At 52.5% G+C, this 19,634-nt stretch overlaps 2 protein-coding genes across 3 annotated transcripts; both read left to right on the top strand.

The window, feature by feature from the left end:
- The first annotated feature begins 74 nt into the window (after positions 1–74).
- TMEM43 (transmembrane protein 43) lies at positions 75–18,767 on the top strand. 2 transcript variants are annotated; one of them, XM_003906855.3, is made up of 12 exons: positions 75–332; positions 4,488–4,637; positions 5,921–6,055; positions 6,667–6,761; positions 7,622–7,671; positions 7,942–8,011; positions 8,817–8,887; positions 9,887–10,008; positions 10,276–10,350; positions 10,919–11,020; positions 14,279–14,396; positions 16,668–18,767. In XM_003906855.3, exons 1-12 carry the CDS (start codon positions 321–323, stop codon positions 16,868–16,870), a joined length of 1,203 nt encoding a protein of 400 aa, XP_003906904.1. In that variant the 5' UTR covers positions 75–320; the 3' UTR covers positions 16,871–18,767. The 2 variants fall into 2 exon arrangements, with proteins under 2 accessions (XP_003906904.1, XP_009179553.1); XM_009181289.2 differs by lacking the exon at positions 10,276–10,350.
- LOC103875902 lies at positions 16,906–18,772 on the top strand. The gene has a single exon (XM_009181288.3). The coding sequence runs from the start codon at positions 16,945–16,947 to the stop codon at positions 17,407–17,409; it is 465 nt and encodes a 154-aa protein (XP_009179552.2). The 5' UTR covers positions 16,906–16,944; the 3' UTR covers positions 17,410–18,772.
- The last annotated feature ends 862 nt before the right edge of the window (positions 18,773–19,634 follow it).

The raw sequence follows: 19,634 nt of genomic DNA, 5'->3' as shown, positions 1-19,634 counted from the left end.
AAACTACATTTCCCAGCAGGTCGCGAGCCCCAGAGCAGCTCGCCAGGCAGTAGACACTACATTTCCCAGAAAGCTTTGCAGTGCGCAGGCGCACAATGAGGTACTGCAATGTCCCTGACCCGTTTCCGGGTCTCGCCGCGCGCATGCGCAGAAACACTAGGCACACGGGGCGGTAACTGCAGTAAGTCCCGCCTGGTCTTGGAGTCCAAGCGGATTTTCGAAGCTGGGGCTGGCAAGAGGCCGCTGGACTCCGCGCTCCAGTCGTCAGCCCACTTCCTAGCTGAACAGCGCGAGGCGGCGGCAGCGAGCCGGGTCCCACCATGGCCGCGAATGTGAGTGTCCCCTGGCCACCCGGGCCACACCCAGGCTTCTCCGTCGCCCTGGGGCTCTTCCCCGGGGGCCTCTGGGTCCGTTTCGCCGTCTGGAGCTCCTCCCTGCGGCTGGGCCCGCATCTCCCTCTGCGCGCCGTGTCGGCGCCTTCGCCAGCTCATCCCTCTGTTAATCTCTCGACCCATCCAGACTTCTTTTGTCCGTGTTCTTTGGTCCGCCTAGTCCTCGGCGTTCGTGCGGAGGCGGACTCGGAGGTGTTGCTCCCGCACTACGATCTGCTTGTACGCCTCTCCGCGGCTCCTCCTTGCTTTCCCAGTTCCCTCCTGTATCTTGGGGCCCTGAAGCCGTTCCAAGGTTGCACATTATGAGAGCTGGACGGGAGCTCAGAGAGGGGGTCATTCCCTTGGGAGGGAGGAAGGCGACCCAGCCCAAGTGGAGCTGTCCAGCAGTGGACGGATAGGGCTGTCCAGGCGGACAGAGAGCTCCCCGCTCTAGGGAGGCTGTGTAAACCGAGGCTGTGATGCTGCAAAAAGCTTAGGCTGGGCTGGGAGCGAAGGCGTTAGGGGAGAGGGAGCATTTCTCTACTGTCGGGGCCCCTCCTCCTCCTAGCAAGGATTTGGTTGGAGAAGGCCTGGCTGAGGGCTGTTCCTTCAAGGCCTCTTCTCCCTGCAACTAGCCTTTCTCGGGAAACTATTTAAGCCCAACATTCATTCAGCACACCAAGCAGCGCCTCCTACCAGGGCGCTGGATGTGGGAGAAGCTGGTGACTCACTTCTCCCCTCCTCTGTGAAAGTGCTTCTAGGGCCTGCTTAGGAGCCCAGCCAGCCCCAGACACACCCTCCCTCCTGCTTTGGTAGAGTGTCCTAGCAGCTCTCCCCTTGCCTGTCACACCCTATTTCCAGACGCCGCCTCTGTCCCCAAGCGTCCTCTCTGCCTCCCACACCCCTTGAGAGGCCAGGGTGTGCATCACCCACAGCCCTAGTACGCTCTGTCTCGGGTTAGTATCATCTACAGTCCCAGGACACTTTGGGCCCACAGGAGGGTTAGAAGCCTTGAATGGTGTACCTAGAAAGGCCTCAGAGGTATTCCGAGAGACTCAGGCTCGGCCAGGAGAGAGGGCAGACAGGAGACCTGCCTGTTTGTAGTATGTGGACTCTGTCTGCTCCCATCACCACCACCACCATATTTTACAGATGGTGAACTTCCCCAGCAGGGGAAGGCACCTGCCCAAACTCTTGTGGCCAGCTTGGCATGCTGCAAAGGGCAGGCTTTGGAGTTAGGGAGACCTGGGGGCAATCCAGATTCTTCCACCCAGTAGATGTGTGACTTTCATCTCTCCAGGTTTATGTAGCCTCATGGATCAGTTACTGTGACATTTAAGGGAGACTGCTTAGCACAGTGCCTGGTGTGTCGTAGGTACTTAATACTTGAAAACTAGCCTGTCATTGCAGAGGGGAGCACAGATGGTCCCAGTGAATAGAGATCGTCTTGGGTACGTTGACACCTGGCCCCTCACCAAGGAACATACATGCATTTGAGTATCCTCTGCTGCCAAGCATTTGTTGATTCATCCAGTAGCTGGGTATACATTTACAGCAGCCACTAGGCTGGGTGAGGAAGAAGATAGTGGGATGGAGTAGGGAGGCAACAGAATTCTCAATCAGTATAGCAGCAGCAGTACCTATGGTGAAGGTACTATTCCCCTCTCCACTTTATAAGTGAGTAAACAGAATCAGAGAGGTAGAGCAATTTACCCAGGCTTCACAGCAAGTGATTGGTGAACCTGGGCATCGAACCCAGTTCTGTTCATTTCCAGGGCTTATGTGTCAGCCTCTGTTCCCACCACTCATTGCTTATTTCTTCTGAGTCCTGAGTGCTGGGACTGGGAGGGGATGTGTCACTGGGGATGTCTGTGTGTGTGTGTGTTTATATTTGTGTGTATACATGTAATATATATGTATATATAAATATGTGTGTATATATAGATCCTTTATGATCCTCCATGTTTACTGGGAATTTTGGTTCAGAATGTGGGCTGGGTATGTCATGTCACTGCCTACCTCATCCCTCCCCTAGCCTGAGGGGCACCCTCCTGTACCTCTCTTCCTTCCCTCCAAGGCTGTCTTTGAGCCCCTTATCTTGATGCTGGCTGAGGGGAGGCCCAAGAGGAAGCCACGCCTCCTTTTCCTGTTGCTGCCTGCAGCCGGCACCCAACATTCAACTCACATTGTAGCCCAAGAGATGGGGAGCACAGACTGGAATGAGTAATAGGAGAGTAGTCTCCAGTCTGCCCGGATTTGAATCCTAACTCTTCCTCTTAGAAGCTGTGTGATCTGGGAAGCTGACTTAACCCCAAGCCCGATTTTCTTATCAGTGAAATGGGGTGGTTATGGCATCCAGCTCTTTGGGCTTGCCTGTGGGCTGGCCTGTGATAGACCGGTGTGTTTGCCATTGTCATCATTATGATGGTCACCTGCCTGCCTGTGGTGATTCCCTCCCCTAATGTTTCCAAATGGTATAGAAAGTCAAGATGACTTCTGGATTCATGGACATCTGGTCACTGGAGGCCTTGGCTGGTGATATTCAAAGACAATCAGAACGTGACATCAGCTTTGTCCAAGCAGAGACTCTGACTCAAATCACTCCTCTGGCCCCTAGTGCCAGGATGGGGCACTGTCTTAGCTGGGCCCCACTTTATATCTTTGTGACTTTTGTCAGCTCACCCCCAGCCTGGTGCCAGCCCACTATCAGTTGTAGAGAAATCTGGTAACATTCCCACTAGCTAACATGTGTAGAGTGCTTACCAAGCCCTCGGCCCTGAGCCCCCCAATAACTATGTTCTTTGCTTCTCACCACAACCCTATGCACAGAGGAAATGGAAAGCACAAAGTGGTGAAATTGCTTTTGCCCAAGACCCTGTAGCTGGTGTGTGGCAGAGCATAGATTCAAACCCAGTTCTTCTGGCTCCAGAATCCTGCCCTAGACGATGACGCTTTTGATCAGCAGTGGATGCGCCCCAAATCATGCCTGTGTTATTGACCAAAGCCTGATCCACTCACCCTTGAGTTTGAGGCCCACTGTGAACCTGCCCAGAAATGCCTAGCTCCAAGCCCTTTCTTCCTCCATCCCTCCCACAACCCAGCCAAAGCAGATAGGCAGCTGCTCCCCCAGGACCACTTCCTACTTCCTCATCACTGCTGACATGGTTCTCCCTTTAGGGATGCTCTTCTCCTAAGGTCTGTCTCTAAGATTCCACTCAAATGCCCCCTCCTCCAGGGAGCCTGCCTTGATACCCCAGCTGGAAGAGGTCACTCCTTGAGCACTGAGTCCACCCCTCTCACAGGACACTCTGTATGACCTGCTAGTATTGTTTATGGTTGTGACCTCACTGCCCTAAGACTGTCTACTTCTGACCCCACAAGGGCTAGCACTGCCCTCAGAAAGCTCAGCCACTGTTTGCTGAATTTAATTAAAAATACCTCTCTAATAACCTCTTTGTAAAATAGCCTGGCAGTTTCATAAACACACATCTTCTCTGTGAGCCAGCAGTTGTACTCCTAGGTATATTCCTACAGGAGATGAAAGCACACGTCTGCATAAAGGTTCATGTATGAATGTTCACAGCAGCGTTATTCATAATAGCCAAAACCTGGAAGCTGCCAAGATACCCATCCACTGACGAATGATTCAGCACATTGTGGTATAGTCATAAATGGAATACTACTCAGCCCTGAAAAGGAACAAACTCCTGATAAACACCACAACGTGGATGAATTGCAAAAGCAGTGCTCTGAGTCCAAGAAGCTGGGCAGAAAGGAGTTGGTGCCCTGATTCCATTTTTCTCAAGTTCTAGAAGAAATAAAACTAATCTACAGTGGGAGAAATTCAAATTCAGATTCTCCCCATCCCTACCAGTTACCTCTGGTTGGTGGAGAGGGGGAGAGTTGGCAGGAAAGGGGCACAAAGAAACTTTTTGGGGAGATGGAAATATTTTGTACCTAGCCAAACTGCACATTGAGTATCTGTGTGTTTTTACCACATACAGTTAAAACTAAAAACAAAACAAAACAAAAAAAACTGAGTATAAATAAATAGCAAATTTCATTTATTTTTAAAAAACTAATTTTCCTTCTGTGACTATGTTTCTTTTTCTTCAGTATTCCAGTACCAGTACCCGGAGAGAACATGTCAAAGTTACAACCGGCTCCCAACCAGGCTTCCTGGAGCGGCTGAGCGAGACCTCGGGTGGGATGGTCGTGGGGCTCATGACCTTCCTGCTCTCCTTCTACCTAATTTTCACCAATGAGGTAAAATGTCTGGGGTCTTCCTGTGCAGAGTGAGAGTCCCTACCATGTCAGAGAGCAAAGGCTATGAACCCAGAGGCTGGTAATAAAGGGCCTAGATTTTACAAAAGAGAAAGAAGGATAGTGAGTTAATCACAGTTCTTTGCATTGTGATGCATCCCACAGCTGATGTGAGCAGGAAAAGGAGTAGATCAGTTCACACACCCGAAAATCCAGGGCTTAGCACCTGCCTCAGGCGTAGTTGGATCCAGGTGTTCATGCTGGGTCACCAGGAGTCTCCATTTCTTCATCTTTAGCCTGTTTTTCTCTATTATGGTGTATTTCTTGGGCAGGCACTTCCTCTGTGATGGTAAATGTGGCCCCAGCAACTGGCTTACATCCAACCACTTAGCCCAGGGAAGAGAAAAACCATTTGTTTATCTTCCTTCCTTTCCTTCCCTTCCTTCCCTTCTATCCCTTCTTTCCCTTCCCTCCCTTCCTCCCTTCTTTCCTTCCTTCCTCTCTCTCTTCTTTCTTTCTTTCTCTTTTTTTTTCTCTCTCTCTCTCTCTCTCCTCTCTCTCTGTCTCTCTCTCCTCTCTCTTTCTTTTTTCCTTTTTTTAAAATAAGACCTCATGATGCAACAGCATATTTCTAAATCAATTTAGCAACAGTTACAGGGCAATCTCTCAGTGTCCTGGCTTGGCTGTCAGTCCTCTGAATCAGTCTCCATGGCCAGGGGTCACTCACATGTTCTGATTAGCAAGGTCTGGGTCACATGATTTGAACAGGGGTTCAGATCTACCTAGGTAAACCACATGGACTGAGTAGGGGAGAGGAGAGCCAGGCATGGTGGCTCAGGCCTATAACCCCAGCACTTCAGGAGGCCAAGGAGGGAGGATCACTTGAGGCCAGAAGTTCAAAAGCAACCTGGGCAACATAGCAAGACCCCATCTCTACAAAAAATTTAAACATAAAAATAAAATTAAGAAAAAGAAGGCAGAGAAAAATGGGGAGAAAGAGACAGGCAAGCAGAAACACCAGCTGTTCTCACCACTGGGGCAGTGCTAAGACTGGTGGGGGCTAGTGGGAACCAGTGGGGCAGTGGGAAGAAGTCTGCCTGGGAAAGCAGGAATCTGGGTTCCAGTCCTTACTCTCCACTTGCTAGACCTCAGTTTTCCAACTGTACAGTGGGGAGATGGGTCTCAGTGCTCCCTGAGGCCCCATCCTACCCTGATACTTTGCAACAAGCACAGTCATGTTGAGCCACCCCTGAGTTGTTGAAATCCCCACTCCCCTTTGCTCCCAGGGCCGTGCGTTGAAGACGGCAACCTCGTTGGCCGAGGGGCTCTCGCTTGTCGTGTCCCCTGACAGCATCCACAGTGTGGCGCCAGAGAATGAAGGAAGGCTGGTGCATATCATTGGCGCCCTGCGGACATCCAAGGTAGGCTTGGCAGGGGATGCTGACCTGCCAGTGGCTCGGGGCTCATCCTGGATGTTGTCTGGCTGAGGATTTGAAAGCATGGGCCTTGGAGATGGTCACACGTGAGTGTGATTCCCGACTCCACCGCTCAGCAGCTGTGTGGACTTGTCTATCCTGAGTCTCAGTGTCTTCATGTATAAAATGGGGATGGTAATAGTAACAAGCTTGTGGCCAGCCTTGAGGATTTGGTGAGATGAGATAACTAACATCTTGATACAGAGGGTGGCACTCAAGGAGGTGCTCTCATGATTGTGATGACCGTGTGTGACCAGTACACAAAACAACCCTGGGCACCAGAGCTTTCGTGTTATTTGAACACCCTGTACGCTGTTGGCACCATGCCATTGGGCCATGCAGCCCAGGCCTGTACTGTGAGGGTCACGGGCGCTATGTGTGAAGAACTTGGGATAGGCAGTGTCCTTGATTCTCCCCTGCAAAGCAGCCTAGGGCTCTCCACCCTTGTCCCCTTCTCTATTTCTTCCTCTTCCAGTCCAGCTTCCCCTCAGCCAGGCTTTCTGGGCTGACATGAATCTTATCTTTTATTTTTTTGGTTTCTTTGATTCTGTTTGAAGCTTTTGTCTGATCCAAACTATGGGGTTCATCTTCCGGCTGTGAAACTGCGGAGGCACGTGGAGATGTACCAGTGGGTAGAAACTGAGGAGTCCAGGTGAGGCGCCAGGGGCTGAAAACTCTGTTGAGGTAAAGGAGGAGTGAGGTGTAGGTGTCAGGATAACATGCAGATACCTTTCATTTTGATGCCTTTGAAATTCAAGGATAACATCTTCCTATCAGAAAAGTGTGAAATTATCCCCAAATTAATAGCCAGTGATTTGGAAGTGGCAACAACCCAGTGAAGAGTGGCTCCAAGAGGAAAAGGGGATCGAGTCACTCCCACATCTGGGAAGTTCCAGAGATGCACAAGCTTGAAGCATGACTTGGAGCAGGCGTGAAACACTGTCATTGGGATCAGCATGTCACCCCCGAGACCCCACTGCATCTCTCTGTGTTCCGCCTTCCCATCAGCTGTGTTGGTCCCATCTTCTCTCCACTTACAACTTATCATTTCTGACAGGAGTCCTGGGGCAGGTTCTCATTGACCAGGGCTGGGGTCATCTGGAGCCCCACCTGAATCACATGGACTGTGACCGATGGGTGGGGAGGTGGCGGGCGGAGCAGGAGAAGGGCAGCTTCAGGAGCCCCCACAGGGCTGTCCCGGAGCAGAGGGTGCAACCAGATCTCTGAGCCCAAAGGGCAGGGCTGGGCCCCTTGGTGGTGTAAGGCCAGTGGGGGTAGATTTCAGCTCAGGATGGGAGCGCGCTTTCCTCCAGGCAGCGCCTTCGAGGGCGGGAGCTGGCTGGCTGTCAGGAGGGAGTGCCCTATCTTGGGGCTGCTGTAGAGAAGGCATCTGCCCCCATCTGGGGAGTCTGCATCTGGTAGCCCTGAGGTTGCTTCTGGCTCAGATGCTTAGAGGTTAGACCGTCCAGGGCGACGAGGCTAACCCCCATGGCTGCCTTGCTTTCCCTGCAGGGAGTACACTGAGGATGGGCAGGTGAAGAAGGAGACGAGGTACTCCTACAGTGAGTACTGGGCCCCTCACGTGGTCTCTACCCATGGTGGGGGCCCACAGCAGTGGCTGGACAGCAGGGCTGTGGGTTGGGCCATGAGAAGGATTCAGCACCAGGCATCAGAATTCCTGGGTGCCAGTCTTCAGAGTCCTGCTCTCCCACCCATCCAGTGAGGCTCCCTGACCCACCCCTTTGGCTGGGAGATGGGAGGAGCTGGGCTGGTGGGTATCAGCCACGTGCCACTCCTACCCAGGCTCTGAGTTGATTCCTCTCCCCGAGCAGACACCGAATGGAGGTCAGAAATCATCAACAGCAAAAACTTCGACCGAGAGATTGGCCACAAAAACCCCAGGTGAGAGCCAGGCCCCAGGCCTGAGTGCAGCCTTGTCTATACTGACAGGTCTCCAGCCTCAGTTTCTTTATCTGAATAACAGGATTGAGTTAATCCTGCTCCATGGGTTGAAAATGTGGGACATGGTTTTGAGACCAAGCCCTGTGCTGGGCACTAGGAACACAGAGACCCGTCTCCCCTGACCCCCAACGAGCTCCCCACAAACAGGTCACAAATGTACGGCCTGCACTAAGCATCTAAGGGGATTTGCACACACGGAGCCAGGCAAGCATTTTGTTAATGGTTTGCCATGGGTAGGAGGACAATCAGGACAGGCTTTCCAGAGGCAGCAGCATTTGTTGAGGCTTCTCAGGATTTCAGCAGAGGGAGGTTAGCTCCGTGGTATGCCAGTGGTGAGGTGGGCATAACACTTGTGTGTGGCTAGAGAGCAGGCCTTGTTCAGCAATGGTCTGGGCTGTGCCAGTAAGATGGTCAGGGGATGGAATGCTCTGGGAGGGGCTAGTGAGGGGTGTAAAGTCCATGCAAGATATATCTGACAGCGGTGGGTGGGGCACGACAGGCTGGCAGGGGTCTAGGCAAGAGGGTAGGAAGCTCCAGGGAACAGGAGACAGAGTGAGGGCACTCAGCCCGGGGAAGGGGGCACAAGGGCCCTGGGGGTGGACAAGAAAAGATGTCTGCTGTGCCTGGGCTAATCTGGACTTGCAGGAACCCCCAGGTGGGGACCCTGCCCAGCACAAACAACCCAAAGGGACCCAGGCAGCTCAACACTGGTGCCCATCTCTTGACAGCTTCCTCTCTCCCACAGTGCCATGGCAGTGGAGTCATTCACGGCAACAGCCCCCTTTGTCCAAATTGGCAGATTTTTCCTCTCACCAGGTAAGTCTCAGACCTCTCCAGAGGAGCTTGTGCCAGAAGCACAAGGCCCCTCCCACAGCCAGAGCTCCCAGCACTCAGCCTTCAGATGGGTAAAGGCACAGGATCAGTCTATACCTTTCCCACCACCATGCTTTGGGCGGCCAGGGGAAGGCGAATCCCCAGGGAGCAAGGGCTGATGTAGAAACCCCCTCCCCACTCCATCCTACCAGGTTCCTCTGAAACCTGGGTTGTTCCAGAGAATGACTCAGGCATGCATCCTCACCCTGCTGCGTGCCGGTGTCTGCCTTCCTTCCTCAAGCAGTCTCCTTCCTCAAGCAGTCTCCTTCCTCAAGCAGTCTCCTTCCTCAAGCAGTCTCCTTCCTCAAGCAGACTCCGGCTAGTAGTAGACATGGGGCGACTCAGTGCTCTTGGTCTAGGCCTCTGCCTCTGAGTCCCACCTGTGCCAGGAAGGCACTAGCTCATCACAGGCACCCCCCATTGACTCCAAAGAGAAGCTTGCAAGGGATAAGGTGGCACCATGGGCCGGAGTAACCCTGGGGTCTGTTCCTGGGCCTGACCCGTGAAGGTGGGAGAAGATACCAAGGGCCCAGATAGCCCTGGGGAGGCTGGGGGATCCTGAGCCTGGCCTGGGTCTGCTTTGTTGCTGGATGGTGCCTGCTATGCCAGCTGGGCCTGCCCTCAAGTAGCTCTCAACCCAGGAGGCAAGCCAGGCTTGGACATGGATGGCCGTAACCTTGATGGAAGGGAAAAGGGCTAAGGCCACTCCCAGTGCTGTGGTCACTCTGACTTGGTGGGAGAGGGCACAGGGAAAGCTTCCTGGAGGAGATGGTCTAACCCAGGGGAAGCCGTGGACGAGACAGATCAGAAAGAGGCACCGGAGGCGGGAGCGCCACGTGTGCAGGCTTCAAGGGCCCGGGGGGAAGGGGGTCAGGCCAGGGACTTTGCAGATTGAGGTTTTCACCTAGTCCACTGGGTTTCTAACCACTCTGGTCCCCTTAGGCCTCATCGACAAAGTTGACAACTTCAAGCCCCTGAGCCTGTCTAAGCTGGAGGACCCTCACGTGGACATCATTCGCCGTGGAGACTTTTTCTACCACAGCGAAAATCCCAAGTATCCGGAGGTATGCGGAGAGGCTTGGGCTCTCCAAATAGGAGGGTCGGGGCCCTAGGATCAGGTTCCCGCACGAGGCAGATTCAGTTCAGTTGCATGCACAGCTGCACTTGGCCAAGTGCAGCTGGAGTGGGAGAGGCCTTCTGGGTGACAGCACAGCCTGGGCACGGGTGTGGAGGTGGGAGAAGAGCCTGAGGGGCGTGGCTGAGGCATCCTGGACCTGGGCCCGGGTCAGCTACTCCCTGCCTCACTCTCCCTGCTTCTCTTCCACCCCCAGGTGGGAGACTTGCGCGTCTCCTTTTCCTATGCTGGACTGAGCAGCGATGACCCTGACCTGGGCCCGGCTCACATGGTAACCTGGCTTCCCAGGGGCAGACACTAAGTCAGAGCCTCACGACTGCCCCGGACAAAGACAGCTTGGTCAATGTCAGGAGCACTTGGACTCCCTTTCCCCTGGGGAAAGCACACGCTTGCATGCACTCTCAGCCAGGCATGCTTCTGAGCAGTTTCAGAGCTCCATGTCCCCACAGCCATCCATGGACCCCACGTTAAGAAGGGCAGCTCCAAAGGGGTCTCACAGTTGCGCCTTATGACAGGTGTTCCAGTCACATGCAGACCCTCTCCTCAAGCCTGTTTTGATCTGTCAGTAATTGGTCTTGCGTTCCTGGCCTGTGTGCAGTCCCGCCCCAGCCCCTGCTCTGCCCGCTGCCCAGGGTACTGCCTGGAGCTTTGAATGCAGCAGCTCAGCCAGAGCTGCGGGGCTGATGCACCCCAGGTGGACATATAGAGAGAGAAGCCCCAGGGTCTCTGTGCTCTCACTTCCCCAGCTGGCACCCGGTCCCGGGAGGGTGGGCCATGGCTCTTGGGGGTGCGTCTCCTGCTGGTCACCCCTCAGCTCTAACGCCAAGTCCTCTGTCCAGGTCACTGTGATTGCCCGACAGCGGGGTGACCAGCTAGTCCCATTTTCCACCAAGTCTGGGGATACCTTACTGCTCCTGCACCATGGGGACTTCTCAGCAGAGGTGAGTACTGTGCCCCACTCGTACGGTGGGGGAACAAGCATGTCCTTCCTTCCTTCCTTCCAGTGGTTATTTAATAAGATCACACTACCAGGGGTCATAGCCAGTGAATGAGGCAAGAAGAAGAAATAGCGGAATGTTGAGTATCCCTCATCAAAGTGTTTGACCAGGAGTGTTTCAGATTCCAGATTTTTTGGGATTTGCAGATATTTGTATAACATAATGAGATCTTTTGGGGATGAGAACCAAGTCTAAACACAGAATCTATTTATGTTTCATGTGTACTTTGTACACATCGCCTGAAGGTGATTTTATATAATGCAACCCGTCACATATGGTCAAGTGTGGGATTTCCACTTGTGGCGTCATTTTGGTATTCAGAAAGTTTTGGATTTTGGAGCATTTCAGCGTTTGGGTTTTTGGATTGGGGATGCTGAGTCTGTCGTGAACCCTCAGTGTGTAGGACTGTGCTAGGCACTAAACTCACTCTGCCTCACAGACTGTCCAGTAGAGGAGTGAGAGTGACAGAAGCTCGTAAGTACTGATGCATTGTGCCGAGTGCTGGAAAGAGAACAGGTGCTCTGATACCAGTGGACATCAGAATAGGACATCCATTTCTACAGTGATCAAGCAGGGCCTCTGACAAGTGAGTTTTGCTGACAAGAAGGGGTTAACCCTGGAAGAATCAGTGGTCAGTCAGTAGTTCCAGCAAGAACAGCCCAGTCCAGGCACGAAAGGGTTCACCTTTTCAGGGGGCACCTGGAGTGCTGTGGCCACAGCCCAGAGCAGGGAGAGGGAGTGGGTGTGGGGGCTCCACCATGGTCTGTGTCCTTCCAGAACATCAGGAGGGCAGGGAAGGGTTTTGGGCCTCAGCTACCTCAGTATCCCTCTCCCATTGTATTTACACTGGGAGGGCTATACCTCCCCCGGGTCCCAAGGAGAAGGGGTGCCAAGATGTGCTGATTAGTTCAGTTCTATGTCTTAAAAGTTAGCCTGTCTTCTCTAGGCAGGCAATCCTTCTTTGCAGCAGAAAAATCGAGTCTTTAGTTTTTCTGTTGTTGATGAACACAGATATCCCTGGTGGGGTACTCTATACCTGCCTTAACCAGGACTGTCGGAGTTTTCATTCCAGAAGGGCGAGAAAGGGGCAAGGCAGCAGCCAGGCATCAGGGGTTAGCTGTGACTTTTTGTTCCTGTTATTAGATCGTCAGTAGCCATTTGTCCCCTTAACCTCCAGCCCGCGGTGGTGCTTGGGCCTCACCCACTCCTGGTACCTGGCCAGGGCTAGGTAGTGGTCAGGCTGTTGCCCAGGAGCCCAGTTACCAGCCTCAGGGTAGGGCTGCCACCTCCCAGCCTAAAAGGCCATGAGTCACCCTTCACCAGCAGCTGAGGGTCCCCAGCGAGTTTCTAAAATTAGGAGGCCCAGTCCAGGCCTTGCTCTCTCTCCCAGGGCTGAGGCCCAGCTCACAGAGCCACCCCTCCAGAGAGGAGTGGATAGGGCCCATGGCTTAGGTAATGCCCCAGAAAGGAAGGCCTTGCAGTGCAGATGCTCAGGTGGCCTCCTCACCCCCGGGGCCTCCTGCTGCTTAGCATCCCAAAGCCCTGTCTTCCCCCAGCCCAGACCCCACCCCCACACAAGGTCTGGGGTCTCTGTCAAGTGGAAGAAAAGGCCCAGAGCCAGGCAGACAGCTCAGGGCAAAAATCAGGATGCGCCGATTCCAGTCCCAGGGGCAGGAGAGTACAGCTGCCCCAGCAGGCACACTGCAGATGGCCCTGGCGCTGCCTCCCACCTGCTACAGGACCTTGAGCTGGTGCTGATCTCTCAGCCTGTTTCCTCATTTGTGAAGGGGAAAATGTTTAAGTACTATTAGTAATAGTCACATCATCCCTAACTGGTTTGGTTGTTGAGGATTATTCATTCATTCAGAAAGTTTTCATTGAACACCAGGTACTTCACAGACATGCTCCCTGCTCTTGGAAATGTAGCGTTTAGTTAACTGCTTGAGGTGAGACTTTGGGCACATGACTTATGTGCCCTCTCAGAGCCTCAGTTTTCTCGTCTATAAATTGGAGGTAAGTATTCCTACCTCACTGAGTGAATCTGAGAATTAAAATACTTGTAAAACACTTAGGATAGTATCAGATAAGGATCAGTGTGACCTGTTTTTGTTATGGACTCTGAGAGAGGGCCCGATCCAGATTAGAGGGTCAAGGAAAGCCCTCTGAAGAAATGGGGTTCGAGCAAAGCTGGAAGACTATGTAGGAAGCTGGCCAGGCATGACTGCAGGCAATCGCTGTAGGCAGAGCAAACCCATGCACAGATACACAGAGGCGAGAGGACGCTCGACCTGAACTGGGGACAGCAGCCAGTGGGGTCAGGGCACCAGCAGCAGGGTTGGTGTTGGGGGGATGTGGCAGGGCTCTGGCAGGTGGCTGTGTGGAGAACACGGAGTGGGGTGATAGAAGCAGGGCCAGTAAGGCTCCTGCAGGCAGATGGTGGCGAGAGACTCGGGAATATGTGACCTGGACTGGATGAGGTGATGGGGGAGGAGCGGGCCATGTCTTTTCCCCTAGATGTGAGTGGGTGGGTGGGTGTGCCATGTGCTGAGATGGAGAAGGCACCAGTGTCAGTGCTGGACAGGCCGAGATGTCAAGTGGAAATGTCGAGGAGGTGGTGGGAGCCACAGGTTTGTGAGGCCCAGGAGAGGGCCAGAGCTCCAGCTTTAAATTGGAGGGTCACAGCGTATGGAGGCCAAGGAAGCAGATGGGATGTTCGGGGAGAAAGTATGGACTGAAGCAGCTAAAGAACTGCAGCATCTTAACAGACAGGAAGAGGGGCAGCGACAGCGATGGAGCCTGAGAAGGCGGGTGTGGTGTCCCAGGCCATGTGCAGAGGGTCCCGATTAAACAGATCACACACATAGCACGGAGCATGCTGCTCAGCAGGCACACTCAGACCTGCTCAGGGGTGGTGGGGAGGGTCCTGCTCATTCCAGGTGAGACTGTGGGCTGAGGGCTCCAGGTGCTGGCAGCCTCTGAGCTGAGGAGGGCCAGTACCTTCCAGAGATCTCATGCCTTGCCCTGTGCTCTGCCAGATGGGCAGAATGACTTAGCCCTATAGGAGGCTTGCCCCACCTCCCTCTGGCCTGTTCGGAAATGGCCAACAGCTCCCGAGTTGGTCCAGCCCCCTCAGCACCTGCCCTGCCGACTGGGTACACCACTGGCCCTCAGCATCCTGACCTGCCCCACTTTGTCCTGCAGGAGGTGTTTCATAGAGAACTAAGGAGCAACTCCATGAAGACCTGGGGCCTGCGGGCAGCTGGCTGGATGGCCATGTTCATGGGCCTCAACCTTATGACACGCATCCTCTACACCCTGGGTAGGTGTCAGGGTGGGTCACTGCCCTCCCTCCTGCACCCCCACTGGCCTCTGCCTGTCGCATCATCTCAGCCCTTCCAGCCTGATGGGATGGCCCCTGCACAGAGACCAAGCATTTGGCTCATCTCTGTATCTCTGCTCCATAGCCTTGGGATGAGGGAGCAGAGGAAGGCAGGCTGAGGGCAGGAGCTGCCAGGGGCGAGGCTGGGTGGGGCTGACTCTGGGGCACTGGTCTCACTCCACAGCCTGAAGGTTCGTCCATCCCCTGGCTCGCTCATTTGCTCATTCCTTTGATCCACAATTGATACCACATGGGAGCCTGTCAGACCTGCATTTGAAATCTGTCACGTCCAAGCTCTGGGTGCTTGGCCATTCCCTTCCCACCTCAGCTTCAGTCACCTCACCCCTCACATGCAGAGTTTTATGAATGTGGCAAATAGGAAACACCCAAAACTATCATGCTTCCTTCCTCACTCTAAAACCTGGGCTAGATTTGGGCAGCCAGCAAGTCCGGAGCATGAAGGAGAGTTCTGGGCCGCTCCTTGGCCTGAGGTTGGCACCAGCGAGCTCAGTAGGAGTCCTGTGGCCCAGCGTGGTTCGGGATCTGAGTGCCCAGGGTGACTAAGTACGTTCTGGGCCCAGGAGGATGGGGTTCCTCAGAGGACTCTCCATCCAAGCCTTTCCCTGGTGTGTATCCCTTCCAGTCACATGTTTGGGTCACGCCTTTTCTGGGTGCCAACAGAAACCTCTTCCCCACTCAGGATGTACAAGTCAGAAGAGGTCTGGCTGCACATCTCGGGCTGTCTGAGCCGGGGGGACCACCTCCTTTGTTTACAGTTGGGAAAACAGGCTCGGGAAGGGAAGGACTCTTTCCTTGGACAGCTGAATTGTGCTCAGAAAGACTAGTGACATGGTGGGCACATTAGGGAGACATCAGCATTTAAGCGGAATCCTCTTTCTTGCCTATGTGACCTTGGGCAGACCAGTTCCCTTCTGGAGCCTTGGTTTCCTCGTGTCTGTCTCAGTGGGCCCTTCTTTGGATCTCTGACGTCTGTGATCCCAATTCACTCTATGTCTGGAATGAGCCAGACTCAGGACAGACTTAGAGCGTGGAGGGACCCCCAGGGTGGGTGGGGTGAGTCGCTAGTGCAGCAGGGAAGCGCACACTCCCCCATGCGTTTCATAAATACTGACCGCCACGTGTAAGACTCCACAGCAAGAGAGACAGACAAGGATTAGAGCAGCGGCTCAGAGCCCAGGCTCTGGGCCCAGACAGTCTTGAGTTCAAATCCTGGTTCTGGCACTTTCTAACAGGAGGACTTGGGGTGAGTTTCTTAATTCCCTGAGCCTCAGTGACCCCGTGGGCAAAATGGAGTTAAGAAGAGTACCTACCTTACGGGGTGGGCATGAGCGCTTCATGAGATGGTGCGCGTGGTGTCTAACACATAGGCAACATTCAGAAACATGAACTTTGCTTATTATAAGGGCTGAGTAGCAGTGCTGTATGGGAACAGACCAGGATGAGGCCAGGTGGTGGCTTGCAGGGTGTGCTGCAGGTATGGTGGTCACCAGGGCTTGCTCTGCAAACCCAGTGATTCCAGACCACTGGTGGCCCGGGAACTGAGCAAAGATTCCCTGAGTGGACATCAGCTATGGAATGCCAACCTGGAGAGGTCATACAAGGCAAGAATAGGGTAATTACGAATTTAGCTGGATTCTGGGCTTTCTCCTATTGGACCAATAGTTTGTGATATCCTTGAGGAGAGGCCAATGCTTAGGCTAATTTATTTCCTCTAGTACCTGCCGGTTCAGTGCTGGGCACATAAATAATCAGTAACATCCTGCTGCATGAATGAACCAACACCTCTAGGAATGGCTGAGAGGCCCAAATAGGCACAGGAGGCTCCATCCACAGCCTCTTGTATGAATGTGCAGGACCCAGTGTATTTCCAGCATTACAGGCAAATGTCTTTATGCTGGCCTCAGACTCCTCTCCACATATAGTATTAAAGTTTACAAAGCACTGCCACATCCTCTCCCCGGAGCAGGGTAGAGTGGGTGGCTCAATGCGCCCAGCCACGCAGCTCATAGCAGAGGCTCCTGTGCTCCCTCAGCTCTCAGAACGAGGCTCCTTGCCTTCCACCCCACTGACCCGCTCCCCTCCTCACGCACGTAGCAACAGGGGCCCATCCTCACCTAGGGACAGGAGCGATCTGCTGAGCTGGTGAGGTGTAGAGTGGGTGGCACCTCATCACCTTTCTCCTTTCCACAGTGGACTGGTTTCCTGTCTTTCGAGACTTGGTCAACATTGGCCTGAAAGCCTTTGCCTTCTGCATGGCCACCTCGCTGACCCTGTTGACCGTGGCGGCTGGCTGGCTCTTCTACCGGCCCCTATGGGCCCTCCTCATTGCCGGCCTGGCGCTGGTGCCCATCATTGTTGCTCGGACACGGGTGTCGGCCAAAAAGTTGGAGTGAAAAGACCCTGGCACCCGCCCGACACCTGCGTGAGCCCTAGGATCCAGGTCGTCCCTCACCTTTGACCCAGCTCCATGCCAGAGCAGGAGCTCCGGTTGGTTTTGGACTCTGCACCCTCTCTCCTCTTCAGGGGCCAGACTTGGCAGCATGTGCGCTGGGTTGGTGTTCACCAGCTCATGTCTTCCCCACACCTCTTCTTGCCAGTAAGCAGCTTTGGTGGGCAGCAGCAGCTCATGAATGGCCACCTGACAGCTTCTGCTGTTTCCTTCCTCTCTCTTGGACTGAGGGCGTATGGCCAGCCACTCAGCCCACTGGCAGCTGACGACGCAGACACGCTCTACGGAGGCCTGCTGATAAAGGGCTCAGCCTTGCCGCGTGCTGCTTCTCATCACTGCACACAAGTGCCAGGCTTTGCTGCCACCACCACCAAGCACTTCTGTGATCCTGAAGGGCAGCCGTTAGTCATTACTGCTGAGTCCTGCGTCACCAGCAGACACACTGGGCATGGACCCCACAAAGCAGGTACACCCAAAACATAGTCTGTGGCTGGAACCTGGTTTGGTGTTTAAAAGAGAAGAAACACTGAAGATGTCGTGAGGAGAAAAGCTGGACGTACGTTGGGCTTCACACTTATCTTATGGCTTGGTAGAATCTTTGTAGTGTGTGGGATGTCTGAAGGTCCTATTTGAGGTTTTCTTCATTACTTTGCTGCTTTGTATGTACTTTCCTACCCCAAGAGGAAGTTTTCTGAAATAAGATTTAAAAACAACAAAAAAAACACTTGAATGATTAATATTTCAGACTGTTCCAGGAAACACCCTTCAGTCTGTCAGTTGAATTCAGAGCACCGAAAGGTGTTAAATTGGGTATGTGGTTTGACTGATAAAAAATTACCTTTCAGTATTCTGTGTCACTGAGAAGCTTTACAACGGATGCTTTTGAAACAAGTATTAGCGAAAGGATTTGTTTTCACTCTAGGAGGAGAGGGTGGAGAAGGCAGCTGCTTTCATCCTCTGGCATCAGGAACTCCCCTGTGCACTTGAAGATGGTTTAAAAGATTAAAGAAAAGATTAAGAGAAAAGGTTGGAAGCTTTATACTAAATGGGCACCTTCATGGTGACCCCCAGTCAACCACAATCAAGAACTGAGGCCTGAGGCTTGCTGTACAGTGCCCATACCTGCCTGGCTGCTTTCACCCGGGAGTACTTTCGACGTGGGCACCTGGGCCTCCTGTGGCTGCTTCTGAGTGGTCATGTGTTGTGTCCATAGCTTTAGTCCTCCTAAATAAGATCCACCCACACCTAAGTCACAGAATTTCTGAGTTCCCCAACTACTCTCGCACCGTTAAAGTATGTTGTAACCAAGATGCCTTAAATGATTCTTTGTATACCCTTTCTGTCATATTCAGAAACCGTTTTGTGCCTGCTGGAAGTAATTCCTTTAGCAACTAAGTATTTGGTAGCTGAATAAGGGGTCAGCACTTCTGAAACCAGTGATCTGTAATCATCTCTACTGGCCTGGGGTGCCTGTGCTATAAATGAGTTTCTTCACATGAAAAACACAGCCAGCCCAAGATGACTTATCTGGGTTTAGGATACAGTAGTATTCACTAACTGCTTATTACGTGAGCAATATTACGTGAACAATTTCATCAAATCTCCAAACTCTTAAAGGATGCTTTTGGAAAACACACAGTATACCTAGATGATGACTAAATGCAAAATCCTTGGGCTTTGGTTTAATTTTTTTCTAATAAGGATTTTAAATTACTGCCAACTTCAAAAGTGTTCTTAAAGAGAAAAATAATGTTAAGAAAAATTTGAAAGCTTTGGAAAACCAAATTTGTAATATCATTGTATTTTTGGTTAAAAATTTTGAAATAAATTTCTAAATATCTTCTGGTGTGGGACTTTGACAAACATCCTGTTTTTAGTTTCAGATTTTTTTTTTTTTTGGCATTCTTTCTGAAATTTCTATAAAGAATTCAGCCATAGGATTTATTGAGAACTGAATTTTGTGGAAATTGGAGCTTTTAGTGGTTAATTTCTTTTTTAAGGGCAACTCAGTATCTCTCGTACTCAGATGCCTTCCATACTGAAGCCCACTTTGTTTTGGCTTGATTTAAAATGAATGACTCAGGTTTCATGCATCTTCAGCATGTGCTAGAAGTGGAAGGGGCAGCAGTGGGCTCCACTGCCAAAGGCATCCTGAGTTGGCATGCAGACCTGAGTTCTGAGCCAAAGATTGCTACATACTGGCTGTGATGTTGGGCAAATCAAAGATCTGAGTCTGTTCCCTCAACAATACAATGGGAACAACACTTGTCCACCTCACAAGGTTGTTGTGAGGGCCAAATGAGACAAAGCCAATAGAATGCCTGACGCATGCGGCATTCATTTTTCTTTCATTTTGCTTCCTGTTCTGAAGGCAGGCTGCTAACTGCCCACTCTGATGCTAGCAGTTTGAGTGCTTTATTTTTTACAAGCAGGTGAGTGGTAACTTTCCCAAACCTACTCTTCTGGTTCTCAGAACCTACTATTTCATTTCCATAATGCCTCCTAGTAGCTGACACATGCCTGAAGTTATTTCTGCAGAGACATGGCAATGCCATCATCCAAAACCCCAGAAAGGGAAGCGTGGTGGTGCATGCCTGTGGTCCCAGCTACTCAGGAGGCTGAGGTGAGAGGATTGCTTGAGGCCTGGAGGGGGAGGCTGCAGTCAGCTGAGATCACACCAGTGCACTCCAGCCTGGGCAACACAGTGG

Source organism: Papio anubis, chromosome 2, assembly GCF_008728515.1.
Source record: "Papio anubis isolate 15944 chromosome 2, Panubis1.0, whole genome shotgun sequence".
Taxonomy (NCBI): Eukaryota; Metazoa; Chordata; class Mammalia; order Primates; family Cercopithecidae; genus Papio; species Papio anubis.
This window is presented reverse-complemented; position numbering and strand designations above follow the sequence as displayed.